General features: G+C 39.0%; 1 protein-coding gene across 1 annotated transcript in view; it reads left to right on the forward strand.

The window, feature by feature from the left end:
- The window catches only part of DTWD2 (DTW domain containing 2), a gene marked incomplete at both ends in the record, with an annotated part of 92,503 nt that overhangs the window by 52,864 nt on the left and 15,953 nt on the right, over positions 1-23,686 (forward strand). The window contains one exon of the mRNA XM_082013056.1: positions 1,204-1,393. Within this exon, the coding sequence (XP_081869182.1) occupies positions 1,204-1,393 (190 nt within the window). The remainder of the gene's footprint in view (positions 1-1,203; positions 1,394-23,686) is intronic.

Genomic DNA, 23,686 nt, shown 5'->3' on the forward strand with positions numbered 1-23,686 from the left:
AGCTGTGGGGTCACAGTGCCACTAGGAATTTCTCTGTGTGAACTTATGTATCTACATCCTGCCTGTGTCTATGTCTGTGCTCTGGTACCTCATGGTTCTTGATATTGTGAGCCCACTTTGTGTGCTGGCTATTGTTAACCTCATTCTGATACACCCTATTTTCTCTGATAAGCTGTGCTGGCTTCCCTTTCCACTTCAGAGCACAAGCAGTCACATGCTATTTCAACTGCATTTTGCTCTTCTCCTCCTACCACATCAGTTACTTTTTATAACTGCTGCAGTACTATGCAGAATTGTTTTATTATTCTTTGTCACATGCTTCAGACAGTCACCCCTTGCTTTGTATTTCTTCCTGCTTTCTGACTGAGGCAATTCTGAAGACTACATGAAGATACTGCTGAAAATGATTCAAGACAAGTAATGCAGTCTTTGTTACAAGGACAGCTTTTTCTCAGATTATCCCTTAACAGCCTACTTAATTAGGTGTTTTTCGAGGCTTCCAATACTACTTAAATGACAGGCCTTTCACAGATTTTTATTAACTAACTTACAGTGGTGTCCTGCAAAACTTTCAGGAATTTCCGTGTACACTACATGAATGTTTAATAGACAGTAGTAATTCCTCTGGTACCACTGCCAAATGTAGAAGCCAACAGGAAGGAAGAAGAGAATGTACAACTTTGGGGACTGTTACTGTAGAAGTAGTAATTTAAAAAAAGAAAACAATTAATTGAGATGGTAAAATTTTCAAAAATGTCCTGTGGGTGTGGACCACGAATTGCTGATGTTCTGTATATATACAAGGTTCAAAATGGGATGATACAATCATATATTTTTGTGCCAAGTGCTTGAACAAATTTTGCTAGAACACGTATAAGTTTTGGTAAAGAATTCTAAAACATCTTTAGTTCAGATAGGCCTTAGGGATTTATGATTAAAGTATCGGAGATATATTGCTTTATCAAGCTCTCATTGATTACTTTTATGGGTGTTTTTTCCTCCCCGCTTAGGAGCTGAGGGAGAACCAACAACTTTTCAGGTGTTGGAAAAAGAAAGTAGTAGCTGAGTGATAGACCTCTTCTGAAACTTAAGTAAAATTTGGAGAAGATGCATGGGAGTTAGTAACTTGGAATGTCTGGAAGTATGTATTTGTTGTGAAAACCTTTAATAATTATTGTAATTTTGTATGTCTGTGCCTTGAAGGTATCCTGAATTAGCAACTGTGTGCAGGAATCCCAATACTCTGATTTTGTATCCTGGAGCTGAAGCAATCAATTTGGAAGAAGTTGCTGTGATGTCTTCTAGTCCATCTGTTATGATCATCATTGATGGAACATGGAGTCAGGCTAAAGATATATTTTACAAAAATTCTCTTTTCCGGCTTCCCAAACAGGTGAGTTATAATATGTAAAATAAAAATGTTAAGTGTGTCTAATAGATGTTTGCTTTCTGACCAGCCAGAAGGGAGTGTTTTTGTGAGGATGAAAATAATGGAGATCTTTTTTCTTTGTCAGCTGTAACCAGCTGACAAGATAAGAAAAACTTGAACAATTAAATAAAACAACTTATAAGATTGTGAGAAAGATGACTGTAAATATTGGGGGTTTTCACTTTGTCGCTTGAAATTTGTTTTCATTTGTTTTGAGTATAAACATCTAACATAATGGTGAATCATTGTTTTGCAAAATTGAAAATTGGTTTGTGTAGAAAATTTTTCCTATTGCCTAAGATTTTAGAACATATTTAGTAATATTTTTTTTCCACTGCATAAGTGTTTTTCATTGCAGTAATAGGAAAGCTGAAAGTAGAATGTTGCAGCCTCTTATGAAAGTGTCACACTCTTTCCTGCATATTTGGCCTCCACCATATAAAAAACTTTCGGACTTTTGGCAAGTGTTTCTTAGCATTTAAGTAGAACAAATATTGGCCATGTATAGTTTTGGGATTTTGTTGGCTTTTTTGGTTGGTTTGGGTTCTTGTTTGGTTTGGTTTGGTTTGGTTTTTTTCCTTAGGAACACCAACACTCACCCACCTGAACTGCCAACAGATCTTAAACTGTGGTTATACAATTACTACAACTGTTCCTGCTCTAGATTGTAATACAATGTTAATAATATTACTGAACATAGGTTTCCTGTTTCTGCATTGTGAATGGTATGACACTACTTTTCAAGGAATTTTTTAGTGGATAATTGAGTAAGGTTTTGGCACAGGAGTCTTGAATGTAAGTTTTGAAGGTAAAACTTAATTTTGTGTGACTCAGTTGCTGTTATTGAGTAAGTTTTTCTCCTTTTATTAGATGGAACTAATTTATTTTTATGTCATATAAACACACCAGGTGGCATTTCTTTATCTATTATAATGGTATGTTTGAGTTAAATGCTCAAATTATAGATATTCTAGGAAAGGCTCTAATTTCATACACTGTAGTTTTGTATCTGCATTGTTCATAACCAACTTGTAAATCTGGAAGTTGGAAAATGTTACTGGTTAGATTCTTTATAAGTCTTTGAAAGGAAATGTAACTTTTTGTTTTGTCATATGCTTGTTAATGGAGCATGGAAAAATTGGTCAAACCATTACATTTCATCTGTGGCTGGAACTTGTCTATAATACCATAAGTTTGAATTTGTTTGGAAGTCAAATTGCTGTCTAAAGTTTAGTGCTGCCTTTGCTTTAGGTTTCTTCTTTGTGCTGGTTCTTATGGTGAGATTCTTGGTTTTGCTTCTGACCAGTCCCCCACAGTCATACTGGTAGGGAACTGGGGTGTGTCAGAGCACACAGATCCTGGAGGCGTGGAAGGCCTCTGGCCGCTTTGAAAGATGTGCACCTTCTTGAACTGTCAAACACAATTAACACAGTGCTTGTGTAAGTAGCTGTCTTAACTCCAGTCTTTGCTCTAGTTTATAACTGGTTTGCAGTTTCACATTTATTGTGCTTTTTTGAAACTTCTGGGATTGCAGGCTTTTGGATTCACAAAATTCACATAAATTCACAAATACGTAAGTGTTCTGATATATTTCTTTCCATCAGCTAGCTTGGTTTGGCTGTCCAAAATCAAATAGGTGCGGTTTTGCTACAGATCAAAATGGGGCAGAATTTTCTCCTGATCACCTGCGTTCTTGTAGATGGCATGATGCCTGTAAGATATTTCTATCCATATATTGTTATGATAGTGTGTCTTAGAGGGAAGTTTTTCAACACATATAAAAACTACTGCCCACTGGGTGGTATAAACAAGGATTTTGTTTCTATTTCTTGAGTATTTCCATATGACTAAGATTATTTGTCCAGGTGTAATTTGTTGACAAAGCTGCTGTTTTCATTCAGGGGCATTATCAAAAGTGTATTGTAGAAAAAATATTAATACCAATGGTTTTACTAATGGAAAAAATTCTCTTTGACATTGGATCACCTTTTGGTCAGTGAAAAGATGACTACCCCTTCAGGACGGAACAGGAGGTGGCAATATGCAAACTTAAAAACCAAAGCCTTATGACTATCATGTTAGAATAGTTTAAATAGAGTACTGTTAGTCAACATGCTGCTAACTCAAAAAAAGAGCTACTGTAAGTCTTTTAAGTCATTTGCTTTAGGGGATGAAATCTGTTTTGTATCAAATCTGGGAGCTGCTTTTAGGCTCTTACTACAGTATGGCAATTAGGTTATATTGGTGTGAAACAGAAGAGTAGACTCTAGGTTTTAGTCAAATTATTTTGGCCTTCAGAGAAAGATGGTGAAACAGATGGAATTTACATCTAGGAACTTACGGGGTTCATTTCAATGTATTTTATAATTGTAACTTTATGAGTAGATTTTATGGAATTTATTTCACTGCAATCCCTTTCAAATTCTGCAGAACATCTGTCATATGCTGAGGCACCTGACCACAAATACATGACTAGCTTTTAAGTGAGAAAGTGTTTCCATTCGTAATCTCTTTAGTTAGGTCCTACCAAATTTGCCAGCAAAAGTAAAAAAAATACAAATTCTGTAAACTGGCTAATCTCAATTGCATAGTGTATTCCCGAGTTAGAAGAAGCAGAAGACGACACTTTTTCCTAATCTATTCACTTGGAGGGAGGGGTAGATAAAGGAAAAAAGTGATCATCATTCTTGTCTGTTCCTTTTAGAACTTGCAAAAGTAGTTTTAACTTTATTAGCCAAAGCCACTAATTATTCCCGTTGTTTTGCAGCTTTGGTCTTTTTTTTAGCATTGAGTAATAAGGTGCAGAAAATAAATAATACTTCAGGCTAAGTTCTTCTCTTACTTAATCTTCTGTATTACAAATAAATGAATTTGGTCACACTGATGTAACTAGAACATCACCTGAGGTACCTGTCAGAAACACCTGACATGAAACATATCTATGAAAAAAAATACACCCTGCTGTCTTACTAGTCATCCAAATTCTGCCTCACTATTTCTGATTGCAGCAAGTGTCTGAAAGGACAGACGTAAAGTTATTAATCTGGTCTGTACATTGTCATTATAGAAGAACTCAATGCTAAAAATAAATTCCTTAGAATTCTTTTAGTTTCAAAACCTGAATGGTTTCAACTTTCTGGTGTTTGGCAGACGTACATAATGTTTTGTTAGGCTTTTTGCGTTATCTGAGTGATTTGAGCTTACGGCAAGAATGAAAGAATCCATGGGTGAAATTCTAGCTGTCATAAAAGATAATTATTCAGAGCAGAGGTCTGTGGAGACTCTGAAAACTACCAGGTCTCTAATACTCAGGCCTTGCCATGCATTTCAGAATTTACTGTTTTCCTTTCAGACTTTTTCTTACGTTTTATAATTAACTTCTTCAGTTCTCCATGTGGGACCATTTCTTTATGCTATGTTTTTTTTTCTTTCACATGGGACCCCATACAAAAGTTTGCTGGACCAGAATCGTAGAACTGTAGAATGGCCCAGGTTGGAAGGGACCTCGAAAGACCATCACTCCACCCTTTGGTGGTAAAGGAAGCCTGGATGAGATTATCTATCAGTTTGTCTGGTCATATCATGAAAACTGCCAGTAATGGGGACTCCAACATGTCCCAGGGGAAGTTGTTCCAGTGATTGATTGGTTTTGCTGTAAAAAATTCTCTTATATTGAGATGAAACTCTTCCCAGTGCAACTTGTACCTGTTGCCCCTTGTCCTCTCCATGTGGCTCCTTATGAAGAGAGTGCCACTGTCCTCTTTGTAGCTGCCCTTTGAATACTGGAATACTGTGATGAGGTGGCCCCCTGAGACTTCTCCAGGGAGAAAAGACAAGAAGTATTGCTGTGCTAGATGAGATAATAGTCAAATATTGAAGATGATGCACCCTTCAAATCTGAAGAGACTCCAGTGTTTAATTCCGTTTTCAAGTGTTGACACTTTGAGTCTTAAAATTATATCTGCATTACACTTGAGAGGGTTGTTTTACTGATTGTGCATATGTCCTTGAGATAGTTTTGAAGCAATCAGTTTAAACTAGTGTGTTTTATATGAATCTCAGTAGCAATCTTAGCACAGGAGTGTGTGGTTATGATCCTGGTAAACAGTGGCTTAAGCCAATGCTGTTAAGTACTAACTGAATTGAACCTAGCTATATAAGTGCTCATATGGTCTGAGCATTTACTGAAAGTCAAAGGGATGTGGGCTAAATATATCTGCATTTTGGCATTTTATCTGCCTAAATTCTTTCAGGCCTTGAGATGGAGTGTAAAATGTAATTTAGTATCCCTGAGGCTGTTAAAATGTTTGCTTTATTAAAATAATGGACAGAAAAATTATGGAATATTTAACATACAAATGATTCTTCTAAAATTTTGAAATCCTTCCTAATGCAAAATGGAACTCAAAGAGACTTTGAAGTGGTAGGATGACTAAAATAATGCAATGAAAGTCGTGTAGAGAAACTATGCCCAGAAACTCTTGGAAAAGTGGGCAGTGGTGTTGACTATGCTGCACAAAATGTTTTTTGCTTTTTGAGGTAGTATCACTAAATGGTGTGTAGTGAATTGACCTTGGCTGGATGCCAGATGCTACCAAGCCGCTTTGTCACTCCCCTCCTCAACAGGACAGGGTGGGGGAGAAAATAACATGGAAAAAACATTGTGGGTCAAGATAAAGGTAGTTTAAAAAAGCAAAAGCAAAGGCTGCATGTGGAAGCAAAGGAAAACAAAAGATTTATTCTCTACTTCCCTTCAGCAGGCGATGTCCAGCCACTTCCTGGGAAGCACTTCAGTACATGTAGCAGTTGCTCCAGAAGACAAACATCATAATAACAGATGCCCTCTCTCTTCCTCCTTTCTCTTGGCTTTTGTTGCTGAGCTGATGTTATATGTTTTGGAATGTCCATTTGGCCGTTTGGGTCAGCTGTCTTGCCTTTGTCCCCTCCCATGATCTTGCCCACTCCCAGCCTACTGGTGATAAGGTAATGTTGGAGAGGCTGTCTTGATGCTGTTTGAGCACTGCCCAGCAGTAGTCAAGACACTTGATCCTTATACTTGTCTCTACACATCTGTCTGGATACATTTTTTTTTTTTCTGAAACAGCACTAGGACATAATAGTATTTTTTTCTTAAAGACTGTGAATTGCTTTTTAAGGATGGAATTATATTAATGATAAAATGGCAGGCAGAGAGACAGGCAGTTAGTGTTTTACATGCTTAGAACTGGTATTCTGAGAAAGTCCAATTAGAATTAATATTCTTCTTAAGCTTTTTTCTTTGGTTCTCTGAGTTCTGTGAATCCAAAATGTTCATAATTGAAATTGTTCCAAATGTCAGGCCTGTCAGCCTGACCCTGGTACCAGGGAAGACTATGGAGCGGTTCATCTTGAAGGGCGCCCACAGGTCGTGTGCAGGACAACCAAAGGATCAGGCCCAGCCAGCATGAGTTCATGAAAGGTAGGTCCTGCTTGACCAACCTGATCTCCTTCTATGACCAGGTGACCCGCCTAGTGGATGAGGGAAAGGCTGTGGATGTTGTCTACCTGCACGTTAGTAAAGCCTTTGACAGCATCTCCCACAGCATTCTCCTGGAGAAACTGGCGGCTTGTGGCTTAGACAGGTGTACTCTCCGCTGGGTAAAGAACTGGCTGGACGGCTGAGCCCAGAGAGTTGTGGTGAATGGCATTAAATCCAGTTGGTAGCTGGTCACAAGTGGTATTCCTCACGGCTCAGTACTGGGGCCAGTGTTGTTTAATATCTTGATCAATGATCTGGATGAGGGGATTGAGTGCTCTGTCAGTAAATTTGCAACCAAGTTGGGCAGGAGTGTTGACCTGCTGGAGGGTAGGAGGGTTCTGCAGAGGGGTCTGGACAGGCTGGATCGATGGGCTGAGATCAATTGTATGAGGATTAACAAGGCCAGGTCCTGCACTTGGGTTACAACAACCCCATGCAACGCTACAGGCTTGGGGGGAGTGACTGGAGAGCTGCCCGGCAGAAAAGGACCTGGGCGTGCTGGTTGACAGCCGGCTGAACATGAGCCAGCAGTGTGCCCAGGTGGCCAAGAAGGCCAACAGCATCCTGGCCTATATCAGAAATAGCATGGCCAGCAGGAGCAGGGAAGTGATCGTGCCCCTGTACTCGGCACTGCTGAGGCCACACCTTGAATCCTGTGTTCAGTTCTGGGCCCTGCACTACAGGAAGGATATTGAGGTGCTCGAGCGTGTCCGGAGAAGGGTAATCAAGCTGGTGAGGGGTCTGGAGCACAAGTCTTATGAGGAGCGGCTGAGGGAACTGGGGTTGTTCAGTCTGGAGAAGCAGAGGCTGAGGGGAGACCTTATCGCTCTCTACAACTACCTGAAAGGGGGCTGTGGTGAGGTGAGTCTTGGTCTCTTCTCCCAAGTAACTAGCGCTAGAACAAGAGGAAATGGCCTCAAGTTGTGCCAGGGGAGGTTTAGATTGGATATTAGGAAAAAATTATTTCCTGAGAGAGTGGTCAGACATTGAAACAGGCTGCCCAGGGAGGTGGTGGAGTCACCATCACTGGAAGTATTCAAAAAATGTGTGGATGTGGCACTTCAGGATATGGTTTAGTGGGCATGGTGGTGTTGGGTTGATGGTTGGACTTGATGATCTTAAAGGTCTTTTCCAACCTTAATGTTTCTGGGATTCTGTGATAATTTCGTAAGAACTACTTAGTAAGTATTAAAAAAATCCAGTAAAACCCACAAATTATTACTATACTTTTGATTTACTTTACTATTACTTTAGATATTAAAATACATTAGTCTACTACAGGAAACGAAAAAGAAATTCCTGTTTACAAAGAAATCTGCTCTTACTGTAGCAAGTTATTACACCAGAAAGACTAGGTATAAATCACATCTACATGTGATTTTGTAGAAAGTTAATTTGCCCATAACAGTTTTCTGGATTTTAAAATTTTTCTTTATCTACAAAATTTTATAGATGTTGCAGCAAAGGTAAGTGTGGAGATGTTAATTTGGATCCCTCTGTACATGAACATGGATAAAAATACCTAACTACATGTTAACTACAAGTTTAAGAATTGGTCTGTGTACCTTCACTCCTTTGCAGTGTGCATCTATACAGAGGGTTTAAGACTTTGCCGAAGTGAACTATTGGATATGGTTTATCACTGAGGCGAGTCAGAGACTTTCTTTCTGAGAAAGTTCTGAGGCATTGAGTTATGAAGCAGTGATGCAAATGATCATCAAATAAAATATGAGCAGACAGCAGGAATATCAAAAGCATTCCTAGCAGATTTGCTTCTTTGTGCATACTTGAATCTTGCATTGCATGAATCACAGCCTTTAACAGTTGCAGTTACAGCCTGTCTGAATTAACACTCTACTTTTTATCTGATCTTTTTTTAAAGGAAAATAATATTCTGCTGTTCCTACCCTTCTTCTTACTGGAATTGCATTGCAACTCTTATTTTAAAGGGTTTAAATTCTTAGTGAAATTGAAAAATACAGTGACCCTTGAAATATTAATAAGTGTATTAATATAATATTAATAAGTTTTTTCAAACTAGGATGGATAGTTCGGTTGTTACTAAATATACGAGAGCTAAAATCAATATTTGGTTTGATTTTTTTGTTTTATATCCTAGTTGATACTTGCTATTATTCAAATCACATGGAGCTGTTTTAATGACATTGCTGGAGTTCTCAAATGCAGAAATAGCTTCTTACAAGAAAAAAAAAATACTTTGTGACCTAACTGGCTTTAGTCCCTTAGATCAAGTTTAAAGGTTCCATTTAGTGATTTGAGTGTTATTTCAGCTTTGCATTTGCCACCCTCATAGTACAGTGGTAGGTCAGAACTTGTGCTGTAACTGCAACATGAGACAAGTAGTGCTCAAGGAAGGAACTAGTTGAGCATGGAGCAGTGCAAAGGCTACATTTAAGTACTGTGTACATGACTGTGTATTAAACGAAGTTTGGTAATTTTGTGCTGAAATGAACTAGAGGTACTTGTGCAACCCACTACATCTTCTAAATAGTTAAAATTAGCAGTCAGGTGGTAAAAGATTATAATAAAACTTGTCTGTAAACAAACATCAGCACTCTTAGGGATTAAGTCTTGTTCACCCTGTGACTGTGTTCTTTTTAATCTTTCTCATTGAGCTAGACACCAGGGCCAACACTATAGGGTTTTTCTGTCTTTTTACTATTGCTACATGGTTTCCTGGTTTTGTACTTTATACTTCATATTTAAATATTCTGTAAATGGTTCTCTATCTGCATAAGGAGGTTTTGTTTCATGTTTTGAAACTTTGTGTTGATAATGCAGTTTTGCAATATTAAATAAGTAGAATGTCATTATATTTGGAACTTAAGAAGGCAGGTTTTTGTCCCAGAAAGAGAATGAGGTAGATATTGTTATATCTAAAGGGAGTATTAAAGGAAATGAGGGTATAATTCCTGCAGGCATTATCTGTAAATGAAAAAGAAACTGTTACAACTAAAATTCTTCAACAAATGGTGATTTGAGCTGTTAATCAATGTTCTGTAGGTAGAAAAGAGCTATTATAGTAGTGAAGAGATTAGCAATTTTTATTTGCAAGATATACTAGAAAGACACAGTAAGTTGGAGGCATTAGAAGATCACATTTAATTGTCTTCCTTCACAGTCTCAATGATTTTTGGAAACAAATATAAATAATAAAAATTGCTATATTGAATGATTTTAAAGATACTGTAGGAAATTTCAATAAGCTTTGTTGTTGCTTTAAATTAGTATTAAAATCTAAATGTCTTCAGTAAGAAGCTCTTTTAATGAACAGCTCCGTCAGCAGAACTTTTTTCTTTGAAAACAATCTTTGAAGAAATTTCAATTGAGCTCTTCCAGAAGGTCTGAGAGGAAATATATTTATGAATCTAACATATTTAACTTTATCAGAAAGATTTAAATTTATGTCTTGATCCAGAATCATTCTTATTGTGTGGAAGTTTTACAAATGACAAAGCATGAGCTTGGACAGACTTTATAGCAGAAACTTATGAGATGCATGGTTGAAGCTGACTTTTATAGTTTTTAATATGTCGTGTACTCCATGAGCTGGCACCCTCTAGAGAAGAGCATTATCCCAGGACAGTTTGCATAGCCACAGCTGAGGAAGAGGCCACAAGCATTACAGTATGCACTGCAGGCTTTCTTGCAACAGCTGTTGTAGTTTGCAAAGGTGATACAGAAAAAGTATTCCGTTAACTTGGAGCAGTGGATGCAATTAGTTCAGAGGGAAGAACGAGCTGGTTTGCACAGCAGTCATGCTTGGCACAGTTAGGCTGGTGGTGTATTGTACAAAGCAATCACAGAGCACTGTGGGTGAAGCCATTTCTGTTTATGAGTGGATAAGCACAGCTTAGTGGGAACAGATGGCTAAAAAATAGTTTGACCTTCTACTCCTTTGGCACCAAAAAAGGTTGAAAAAATTAACCTATTGACAAGCACACATATAAAAAAGGCGGCAAGCTATCCCAAGTACTTACCATTTTATCAGAAGTAGGTAATATGTGAATCAGTTTTATTTATGTGTGTTTCTGGGCCACTGTTGTAAACCCAGGCATCTGCTATCCAAAACCTGAGTGGATTATTTCTATCACCTGATACCTTGTTTTCCTTTTTTAAACAGCCAGTTAAAATCTCCTTGGGGTCATTATGCTTATGCTATATAGTTATAGAAAAAAAGAATTATCCATCCCTTAAAATTTATATTGAAAAGTGCTACACACTTGATTTTGAGAATTGGCATGGGGGAGGAATTCATATACTGGTATTCAGGTATCAAAAATAATTTAAACTGAATGTACAGTGATGGATGACAACTGCAAATGTTTCCCTATAATTTTAAACTGACATCAATCTAGCCAACAGCCAAGAGAAATATGATTTCAGACAGTCAGGAAAGGGGCATAAAGTGTCGTTTACTTTTAATTATATTGCTTTTTCTTTCTGTGTAGTTATGCATAAGATTTATACCTAATAATCTGTAATTCCTTGACATTTTGTAGTCACAAAATACTTTATAAACATCTCAGAAGAGCACAGTATGTTTTCATGAAGTTAGAGTATTCCAGTTGTAATGTTACCATTTGCACAGGTTGTGTAACTTTTTGCTTCTAGCTTAATTCACTGTAAATCTGAGTGGTGTGCCTGCTTGTGAATGAGTGGGCACTGTTTGAGGCTGGGGGTGAATATGAGGCTTCCTATTCACTTTGACTCTATAATTCTTTGTTGATGCACTCCTTTGCTACTTAATGGGCACAATAATGTCAGCAGTGTAATGCCAACAAATCATCCTGTCTATTAATACATTCATCATAGCATTGCTGTTATTCAGATATTCAACACCTCATTTTCTTTTCCCATCATGCCTTCACAATTTCTGACACATCTATTTTGTTCTCCTTATGCTTCCTTTGTTATATGAAAATTGGTATCATCAGCTAAAATATGTGTTTTTTACAGCAAATTTTTAACCTTTCAGGTTTACTGTTCAATTCAGGTTGCACTGGATGCTTAAATCTGCTTGACTGGTGGTGGGCATTTGTGGGCATATGCTTGTAATGATCCAAGAACTAGTCCTCAAGTGAGTTGATATTTTGATATCCAAGTTAAGATTATGCTTGTGATCTCTCTTGCTGCTCCTCTCCCTCTCTTTCCATCCCTGAGAGGGGGTTTATTTTCCTAACCAGTTTCCTTGGAGCCCAGGATGTGACTTTCAAAGACTTTTAACAGATCCGCATGCAGTCTTGCTTGAGCTTTTAAAAATGAAATGTAGCTTTTATGATCAGGGAATCATCACTAAATCTGACTTATTGCAACTAGTGTTTTAACAATTGAAAATGATTTGTGTACTTCTTGTCCTGCAGGAGAGGTGAGAGCACCATACACCAACTTGAGAATATATGGCAGAAGCACACAGAAATGACAAGAATGTATGTGTACAAACTTTGATTGTTACTCAGAGGTTTTGGCAAACACTGTCTACAGTCATTTTGGTGAATATTTTGAGATTTTGGAGGCTAGAGTGTGTGATAGTCTTGAGAACATCTGTTTGCAGTAACCCTTGGAGAAGAGCAACCTTTAATAGTCAGGAGTAATTTCAGCTGAGGCAAAGCAATCTCTCTATATTAGCTTTCTTAATGAGGGCCATGTCATTTAAAACCATAATAATAATTTTGTTGATCTATACACCTGTCAATACTTGCCACAGAAATAAAATATTTGTGTCAGAAAAGGCACTAATCTCCTGTGTGTTAAAGCTCATGATGTGTGCATAAGGACCTGCAGCCTCTTCTAAGGAGGCAAAATGATTCCTACCAATGCTTTAAGCTTCCAGGACACTTAATGCAAAGGAGGTTCTCAAAAGGAGGATGAAGTATCCCAGAATGATCTTTTGGGCACAAAATTTATGTTCAGCTCTAGAATTGTCTGTCTTCTGAGGACAAGTATGCCGCATTGCCATCTCACCCAGTCAACAGTGAAGACTTGGAGACTGTGGGCTTCAGGACATCTGAACATATCCACAATCTAACATTATCACAGTCCTTGATTGTTCCTCTAGTACTGCATGTTACTGGCTGTGTTTCTGCTTATTATTCCACTACCTAGGGAGGCTGCAGTAATACCTGTACCAAACAAATTAATGGAAAAGATGATAAAGAATAGAAGTAGAAGATCCATGGGTAAATATGCAGTATTGGGCTAGCCCAATGCAGCTGTTGAAAACAGATGACGTGTCACACAAGTTTACTGGAGCTCTTTACCTACCTGCTGCATGGCTCCTTCAGAAGTAATCTGATGGAAGCAGTGTGTGGAGGTCACTTTTGGCAGGTGCCCTCACAGAATACCCTCAATAAAACTAGATGCCATCAGTGGAGCCCCTAGTGAATCTATGCTCTTCGGCATATTCTGAAGTATACAAAGGAAGGTTTACTAATTAAGTGATAAAATCTTGTCATGACATTTAAGTTACCTAGAGTGGTAATGAGAAGGGCCAGTTGTGAAGAGTATGAAGCTCAGTAACTGGACTTTAACATAGCACAGGAAATTCACTGTAGATAAATGGTGATGAAAGCATACACCTAAAACTGTCCTAATTTTACTTTAAAAAAAAAGATTTTTACTGGACACTTTTTAGCAACGAGATTTTGGAATTATAATAACAAGTCTCATGAAAACCTCAGTTCAGTGCCCAGTTGAAGAATTAAGTTTAATGTTAGATGCACATCTGCTTGCTTGCATGCATGCTCTTTCAGGCCCACAGCCCTCCTATTTAAACAAAAAAGCAGAAAAATTCACAAACACGTAGAAGAGATTCAAAGAAAGCCAACAAATGATCAAAGCATGGGTTGGGTTCCATATAATAAACAGGAAAATGGGCTATTCTTTAGTTGGAAGGATGACTGGTCCAGAATGATAAAGATTTATAAATGCCTAAATGACACACAAAGGGTAAATATGGACCAATTGTTGGCTATCTTTGCCAATACATGAAATAAAAGGCATTAAAAAAAAAAGTAGTGAGAAATTCAGATGAAAAAATGGTAGTTCTTCACACATATATTAAAACAGTGGGATTCTTTACAGTTGGAATTTGTTTTCAAAGTTTGGAAAGTAACTAGAAAAAATAACGGAAGAAATATCCATCAAGGATTAAATTGTTGTTAAATGCTATGGGGTCACTTCCAGCTTCTGAGATCTCTGGGAGTTGTTGGAGGCTAGAAAAACATTCAGAGGAAATATTTCAAGGTGTACTTTATTATAGGCTTCTGCTGGTTTTGATGGGTTTTTTACATTAGGGACAGATGTAAACCTGTATTTGGCAAATTAAATATTCTGTTGCCCCATTCCTTCCCCAAAAGAAGTAGTAGAAAAAATAAATTCAGTAAAAATATGAAATAATGCAGGGGATGGTGAGCCAGGAGCAGATAGACACTGAGGCCCTTGAAACTTGATCGGGCAGAGTAAATAAGTAGCAACTGATAGAACAGTACAGCCCAAACCTCCAGAGAGAGGGGAGACAAAGAAGTCATTTTGCCAAGAGCCTCTAATCATATCAGTTTGCCATGCTAATACGACTACTGTTGGCTCCGCTCCTTCAGTATTAAAACTTGTTAAAATTGACAGTCTGTTGTCTTTTTTTCATTTTCTTGAGTATTTTCTCTACAGTAATGCTCATTTGTCTTCTACAGGTTCGCTAATTTACTTGCAGCTTCTGTCTTCTTTCTGTTTTATCATTGTCTTTATACTTTTGGTATCAACTACTCCTAAGAAGACAGAAAACAGGCAATATTTTGATCTTTTTTGTTTCCTATCTGTTACAGCTACTTCTGACTTGTTAATTAGACTTTCTTTTTGTTTAACCTTCTCATTGGTCTTTTGTGTTACTTGATCTCCCGTCTTTTTGGGTTTTTTTGTTTTGATATTTGACTTAAAATGTCACTTGTGTGATTTCCCAGATTCTGTACTTGATCACATTCCTTCTCTTATTTTATATTTCCACTCCAGTGCAAGCTATCTTTCACCAGCTCTCCCCATATCACTTTATTTTTAGAATAATTATTTCTTTTATTAAAGTCTTTCATCTTCAGCTTATGAGAAAGCTGACGCAAACATTTTCTGACCTCACGACCGAAAGTTTCATGAGGCCAAAATCTTTTAGAGAAACTATTTTGTTTCATATTTTTTCATGAAAGTTCCTGCTATTGATAAAGACACTTTGCAGCCATTCTGGAGGACTGGTGGTTCTGCAGGGTTAATTATGCATCAAGGGGACAACGAGATGTGCTTTATGTTTAAAAGTTAAATTTCATCAGCATTTAAGATGAAAAATTAGGGCCAGAGTTGGTTTCTTTTTTCAAAGGACAGATCAGTTACATTATTTAAGTTGAGCTTACTTAGTATTTTACTATGCAAATAAAGGATAGCAGAATTTGGTCCTTAGTTGTAAAATTTCATTCCACAGTCTTTCTCATACTGCTGAGCAATTACTAAATATTCATGTAAAAAACTGCTCAATAGTGTAAGTAGTGGCTTTCTTGCAGTCCTTGAGCCTGTGAACTTGGGTGTTTGGTAGTAATTCTTGCATTTACTTAAAAAGATAGTCTCATTTAAGGGCAGACCCAAGTATCTAACTACATTATCTGTGTACATTTTGGACTTTACATACACACAAGACAATATTCCAAATTCAGGATCAGTTTAGAATTGTTAAATTGGCATGTCCCTAGGCAATGCCATTGTGGATGAGATACTTTCTGCTTTGAAATGTCTTCACCAAAGACACCCAGAACACTTCTTTACTACCAATTAAAAAAAAAAAAAATAAATGAATAAATGAATGTATGTTTGTAGGTCCAGTGCAGAAATCCCAGATTTTACGCCTTTCGAAGTTAATTAGAATTGGGATTTCAATTAGTTGACATTGTTAAGTAGCAGTAATCAAATGTGATGACAGATGAACTTTATACAAAAGTCTCAATGTGCAGTCTTTATAGATGTACTTGCATGACACGTAATGCAATACCCTGTCCAGCATTTATTTGTACATTAATCCATTCCAGCTCAGTAGTCTCTATCCTGCTCAGCTATAAGTATTTTACAGCCTTGGCGACTAGTTTGAGGTCTTCTACAATGTATATGAAGATTTCTCTTGCAAATCCTAAAATATAAATTATTCTGTGATGAGGCATGAATTCAGAGGTAGCAACAGCCTCTAGTTTGTTGTGCCAAAGGCAGTGGGAGAAGACATGATTAGCTCCTGAAACCCAAGGGAAAATTCTTGTTGGCGAAAACCAGGGGGTCACTTCCCACATTTCCCCTGAGCTTCCAAAGATGGCTTTCTGCCCAAACAGCTCATAGTTTCAAAGCGTGAGGGAGACAGTGTCACTTCATAGACTGGGAAAAAGAATTATACAGAACGTAAGGGAGTTCAGCAAGGTCAGGAGTAAGCAGGGTAGTTGATAAAATGGATTGGAGAACTCTGTAAATTCTCATGCTTTATCCATCAATTCATACATCTGTCAGTTTCATTGTTTGCAATTAGTTGAGCATTTGTATTTTTATAGTAGCAATTATTACAGTCAGATATATGCATAAGTGTGAGTGAAACATAAATTTGGAGTTGAAATGCTGAAGTCCCATGGACAAGAAGTGCTTATAGTTCTGAAAAAGAGAGTAGGTGACTGTCACTAGTATCTCCTTTGTTTAGTTAACATACAAAATTATGTGTGGGGAATTTTATTTTTATTACAGCAAGTTTTAATAATTTTCACCTCACAAATGCATATGGGAGCAAAAGCAAAACACTATTTATTCCATGGTGTGTGGTTGTCTGGAAGGTCTTGTTGTCTCGGAAAAGTAATTTCAACTCTTCCTAATATAGATTTCTTCACTAAAATAGCAAACTATCCTACTAATAAAAGGAATTTTTGATAATTGAATCTTGGAAAAAATACAGTGGATTTTAACAATTTCCAACTTAATTTCAATGACCCTGATATGAACTGCAGGTGGATTGCCATGGATTTATTTTTAGATAATTGTTCTACCTCTATAGAGAAGTTGTTTCATACTTTTTTTTTTTAATTATGCCATCTAAATAACTGGGGAAATCCAATTAATTGGATTTTCTTACAACACTGGAGAGGAATTAAAATTCTCCCCATCACAGGTTTGAGGAACACAGAGCCATGCGTGCTTCAACTTTTACAAAGTTGTTAAATTGAGGATTAGGTGGGAGACAGTGGTTCTTGCAAATGTTGTGGGGAATACCCTGTAGCATACTTTCTAATGCAAGGCTGGACTTCTTGTGCAATGCTTGATGATCTACAGATGGTGGAATTGCTCTCATTCTTTTGGTCCCTCACTCTCTGGCTAAATTAAGAAGGGGAGACAAATTTCCTTTAAAACAGGCATGAAGAGTGAGCTGGAGCCACAGTGTTAGCTAATGCCATTAAACAAGTATTGAGAAAGGCAGCTGCAGGAAGCAGAACCCTTCTGTGCTGTTCCATTACTGCTGGGAATACATGGGTGGGCTTACCTTATTTGTAGCATTACTTTGTTAGTTTTTCAGGTTTGAATACTATCCTGCTACACCAGAGGTATGCCTCTATTCCACAGGTCTGATTTCCCTCCTTCTCTGTAGTCCCAGCATTTCAGCCTCTTTGTATGATCTCTTTTTCTTCTGCCACACCTCCTTTGCTTATGGTATGCTTTTATTGCCAGGCTTGTTGCAGGCAAAAGAGTTTTACTGATTTTAGTGTTATTTCAATAAACTTAATTTACTGTCAATAAACAAACTTCTGATTACTGATTCTAGTAATAGAAAAAACAAGTACATACTTAAGGAAGGCTTCCCTTGCCTCTGTGAAACCTCTCCTTGCCCCATTTGTTCCTCAGGCCCCTTGCTGCATGCTACACTTGGCCCCTTCATTGACGGGCCAGGTGGTGCAGGAAGTTGGGGGCCGTGTGCGGTGGTTCCTCTACAGGTGGCAGTTCCTTCAGCATACCACCACTCAGCCACTGCTTGTGTGGCCACTGCTTTGGTTGCATCCTCTGCTCGGTCTGCTGCTAGTTTGGCTCCTAGCTCCCCTCTCCTCCTGGTTTGATGTGGTCTTTTTCTTTTTGTCTGCCTCCTGTTTCCTCCTGCTGTGGCCTTGGTGTGGTTTTTTTTTTTTTTTTCTTTTACTGCTCTTTCTTAAATGTGTGTTTGTGCTGCAAATGCCTCTGGTTGGGTCAGAGACACCATGCTTGGCTGACAGGCTCGGCTGTGCCTCTTGAGTAGGCAGCCCTTGGCCTCTTCTTACAGTGGTCTTTCCTGCTGTCCTTCTGCTACCAAAACCCTGACAATTATGCCCAATATGTTCCATCCTTCTCCTTAGCAAAATGTTATATTCATTACAAGCTCTACTCTTAGTGTCACCATAATAGTGTCACCATGTCTCCATTTAGCGTCACACCGCCCTTCCTACCAGATAAAAAGAATGCATGCGGTAACAAATGTCTACATGTGCACAGTGAAACTCCACCCATATTTTGCAAAATACCAAAATCAAGAGCGTTACAATGGTTTCAGCGTCTATATGCATTGCAATCTCCACCCCTTCTCACTGTGGATCAGGATATAGGTCCTGGTCTAGGTTCAACATTTCAACAACCTCCACCCCTTGTGTCTACAAAGCATGCATCCCTAGCCATACTAGCTGTTTGAATATTCATCTATCATGGCTTCCAAACTTTGTCCCTCCAGGGTGGGCATCTTCTTTGTGGAAACAACAGGATTGACCCATTGCTCCACATATCCCTCCCTCAGCTCATCCCAAAGGCTTTTTCCCTTATATAGGACAGCATTTAAAAGTGATATAGGCCCAGACTCCCCAGGATTCTGCTCTCTGGAGCCATCAGTAGTATCTCTCGAGCTCCAGTTTTCCCACACTGCTGTAGCCATTTGTGGTGGGTTAACCTTGGCTGGCTGCCAGGTACCCACCAAGCTGCTTTATCACTTGACCTCCTCAACAGGACAGGGGGAGAAAACACAACAAAAAGCTCATGGGTCAAAGCAAGGACATGGAGCTCACTTACCAATTACTGTCACAGGCAAAACAGACTTGGCTTGGGGATGTTAAGTTAATATATTGCCAGTCAAACCAAGCAGGATAATAAGAAATAAGGACAAATCTAGAAATTCCCTTCCGCCCACCCCTCTGTTCTTGCCAGGCTCAACTTCACTCCCGATTCTTCTACCACCTTCCCCTGAGTGGCACATGGAGATGGAGAATGGGGGTTGTGGTCATGTCATAACACTTCGTCTTTGCCAGCCCTTCCTCCTCACACTGTTCCCCTGCTCCAGTGTGGGGTCCTACCCATGGGATACAATCCTTCACGAACATCTCCAATGTAGCAGGTCTTTCCCATAGGCTGCAGTTCTTCATAAACTACTTCAGCATGAGTCCTTTCACTGGAGTGCAGTCTTTCCGGAACGGACTGCTCCAGCATGGGTCCCCTGCAGGGCCATAGGTCCTGACAGAAGATGTGATCCTGCATAGGCTCTTTTCCACAGGCTTCTGTTCCTGGTAGGAACCTGGTCCTGTGTGGGCTCTCCACAGGGTCTCGGCTTCATTCAGGGCACAGGTACCTGCTGCAGTGGATGTTCTCCACAGGCTGCAGAGAGGAGATCTACTCCACCGTGGTCCTCCATGGGCTGAATGGTGACAACCTTCATCACCATGGTCTTCACCATGGGCTGCAGGAGAATCTCTTCTCCAGTGCCTGGAGCACCTCCTCCCTCTCCTTCTTCACTGACCTTGGTGTCTGCAGAGTTGTTCCTCTCTCATATTCTCACTCCTTTCTCCCAGCTGCTGTTGCACAGCAGTTTTTTAATCCCTTCTTAAATATGTTATCCCAGAGGTGCTACCACTGTCGCCAACAGTCTCAGCTTTGGCCAGCAGCAGATCCATCTTGGAGCTGACTAAAACTGGCTCTGTCCAACATGGGGGCAGCTCCTGGTGTCTTCTCACAGAAGCCACCCTTGCAGCCCTCTCCCCGCTGCCAAAAAAACTTGCCATGTAAACCCCATACACCATTGCAGAGGCGTCTCCCTGGGGCAAAGGCTGTGGGCTTCCCTCATTCTGATAATTTCACTCTTCTGAGTGAAGGACTGTAACTGGAGTGGTCTGATCGGTCTGTTGTTAACTCACCATCAGGCTCTCCTGTTTTCCTGTCCCAGTTGTTGGGGTGCCCATCTGGGACAGTCGCTCCCCACACGCTGGTAGCACCCTTCCTCCCTTGGCAGCCTTGGCAGCAGCTTCCCACATGGCACCTCAGCCACTGCTGACTGCTGGTTCCCTTCCAAGCTGACCATTCGCTAGTGCCCTGCTACTCCAACAGAGACTGCTGGTTGGACTCCCCAGCTCTGCTAAGCAGTCCTGGTCTTCCTGTAGTGATGGTCCAGGCTTCAGGCTACGACCAGGGCATGGGCTTGAAGCAGGACCTGTCCATTGTGGAGCTCTCTGGAGTTCTATGCACATATTCTCACTTCTGAACCAGGGAAGATGAGTTTAGGGAGCCTCTGTTGCTGTAAATGCTGTTTTACTGAAGTGCTTTCAACTCATTTAAACAAAACAAAAAAAAACACCGAGGGGTTTTTTTCGCATGAGTGATAGGCTGTGAGCTCAGGCATCCTAGCCACATTCTTTACAGAGTAATTAAACATTATCTTAAATTCAATTTCCCCCATTTTTCCAATTGAATTAAATGTTCTTTGTTAATACAGTTTCATGGGCTTTAATTTAACTAGAAATAAAAGTCACCTACTAGTAGGTAAGGTAAATGCTACCATATGCTTTCTTTTTTAAACATTTTTTTTCAGCCAGTTACTCATATTTGTATAAGATCTTAGGAATCCTGTGGTAAAATGCATCATTGTAAAGCTACTGAAATAGGTTGCACATTTGCAGGTAAACATAATGGTTTTGAGCCAAGACCTCCAGGGCGATTTGTTTATGAATTGTTTGTGGCAATAAGCTGCAAAGTTTCAAGGTACCACACAAATATTCTTACTCAGCACTGCATTTCTAAAAGGATAATTCCTGCTGAGTTGATTTACTCCCTTCTGTCTGACCTTTATATAACATTCTCACTCCATCCATGAGATGGGCATAGTCACTAAATATTTGCAAGCAGTATAATCAGGTTGTTAAGAACCATCGTACTCAAAAAAACCCTCAGAATACTTCATTGTCTTCCATAGAAAGGAAAAGTTTATAAAAGGTGTTACAAGCTGTGATCTTTGACCTCATTAGCTGGTTAATTAAAAGTGTTGCTACCAGTTCATAATTGATATGCTGTCTTCTAAAAAGGTCCTAGAAATCTGCAGTGTCAAGGGTATACGCTATCTTGAACTCCAGTCAATGCAAGAGAATTTTGGCAATATGTCAGGCATGGGGAGCTTTTCTGTGTTCTCAGCTTCTGAGAAACGTGGGCCAAATCCCTGTTACAATTTAGAAGACAGTGTGATGAAATATTTATGAAACACTCGTGCATTTCCATTTCTTTCCCATTGTTCACTGACCATCTTGTAATATGCCTGGGCAGTTGTCAACACAAACTGCTGCATGAATTTCCAGAGTTTTGATCTTTCACCAGTCAGTCACATCACCATCTGCTTTAAGAATTCTTTGACAATTTACCTTGTTGCTCATATCAATACTTTATGCTGTGCAAAGTGAGTAGCACTTAATGGATTGACTTCATGGTTTCTGTGCTGCCTCTGGTGGGTGAGCATTGGTTCACAGATGCTTAGGGGAGCCTGAGAGTAAGTCTTATCAAGCAGCTTGCTTGAAATACTCTGATCCTAGGGACATTTTGGAAAAGCATTCTAATCCTTCTTCTGTAGGAGTCAGTGGGATGCTCAAACTATTGGCAGGACCTCCCTGAGCATTGTATCAGCAATAAGAGATGTAGGCACTGCATTTGGAATACGGAAAGTAAGGTGAGGGATCTTTGTTCAAACAAGCTGGCTCAAAACAGTTGTGCCACTCCTTTTGCTTAAAAGCAAACCAAAATTAAAAAGGCCGTTCCTTTAGGGATCTGCCTGCTTTTCAGTTCTAGTGTTGCGACTGGAGTTACTAGGTAGCAGAAGCCCAGGAGGAAAAATGAGGGATTAAATGCTAGACAGGGAATGATAAAATGCCATCTGGTTTAAAATGAAGTGTATGACAGATAGGATAAAATGCAAAAGTGTCAACAGGTGTAGGACATCCAATTGAGTTGGCAGTAGGGTCTTCTGCCAGCAATTCAGCTTGCAGCAATGCCAGAATTATCAATACAAAATTGGCAGCACGTATAGTTGAGCAGAAGCTGAAATTAATTCTGTTACTTTTCCAGTAATGATGGGTAAAGTCATGAATGAGTTGATAGACAAACTGTAATGGTTAAAGGCGCGTGAAGGGTTATATTGATGTGCTTTCTAACAGAAAGTGCGTTTTGTGGTCTAGTCCCCTGGTATGTTTAGATAATAAAACTTTATTTGGGGATTTGCCATTTTCAAGCCTAGAGGATTAAAGAAAGAGTAGCAGTCTGTTTCTGAAAGCATGTCCAAAAATCAGAAGAATTTCTTTGCTGGAGCAAGCAGCTATTCTGAAATGTAATCTGCCATTTAGATAAATTCCTTCTAGAGAAGGTTAAAAACTTGCTTCTAATACAGTTAGTGCTCACAGACATGGGTGTTATATACCTTAAGGTGTATAGGCAACTGTCTCAACACCTTGAGAGCAGATTACATTTAATGTTAAAATGAAAGTATAGAAATAACCATTCTTGTGCATATAGAAAACACCCAGAACAAAAGAGCAAGCAAGATAGAATCACTGTTGTCACCTGGCTGTATCTTAGTTTATTCCTTTTATGATGTTTGCTCCTTGAATTACTTTTATAAAATGTCCTATTCAGTGAGCTGAGGAGATGCAGAGAAAAATATGCTTTTTCATCCTCCAGTTATGTGACTCAGACAAGTGATTATATGAGGACCAAATAGTAGATAGTGCCAGGTAGTAAATACATTTTATTACAGTCCCCTTTTATACTCCCTTTTATCATTCTGTTTTTCTATCTTTGTTTTAATTTGTCACAATTTCCAATTTACACGAGAGAGAGAGATTAAATACCAAATTTTGCCTTAGAACCTAAGTGAATGGACAATACCCAGTTTAATTCTGCAAGGGAAAGAGGTCCTGTGATCAGTCAGGGGTGCAGCTGGGCAGGAGGCAGATCAGAACCCAAGGCAACGAAGGCCAGCCAATAACAGTTGCAGTGGGAAAAACTGTAGTAATTTAGGTCCCAGAAAGTGGTAGGCATCAAACCATGCGTCCTCATACCAATGGAAGAAAAATACCTTGGTTTCACTGACTTGTTCTATAAATGCTTTTTATCTATACGTGTGATTATCTATACTGGTGATTTTACTAATACCCATAGCAGAGCCCAGTTATCTGTAGGCTGTAGAAGTCTCTGCGAGCTTTGATAGTAAATTTTTGTTGTGTTTTTAAATTGAGTGATTTTTGATGTAGCAAGAAAACATGTTTTCATTAACTTAGTAGCTCATATCTTCTGCTGTAGAGTGACTTGAAAGGTAAAGATAATTGTTAAAATCTGTTACATATGCTGGAATGTTTGATGTCTTCAGGTTTTAGCTGCTGTCTCATTACAACTGAAACACTCAAGGA

This window comes from Phaethon aethereus, assembly GCF_964289735.1.
Source record: "Phaethon aethereus genome assembly, chromosome: Z".
In the NCBI taxonomy this organism is placed as follows: Eukaryota; Metazoa; Chordata; class Aves; order Phaethontiformes; family Phaethontidae; genus Phaethon; species Phaethon aethereus.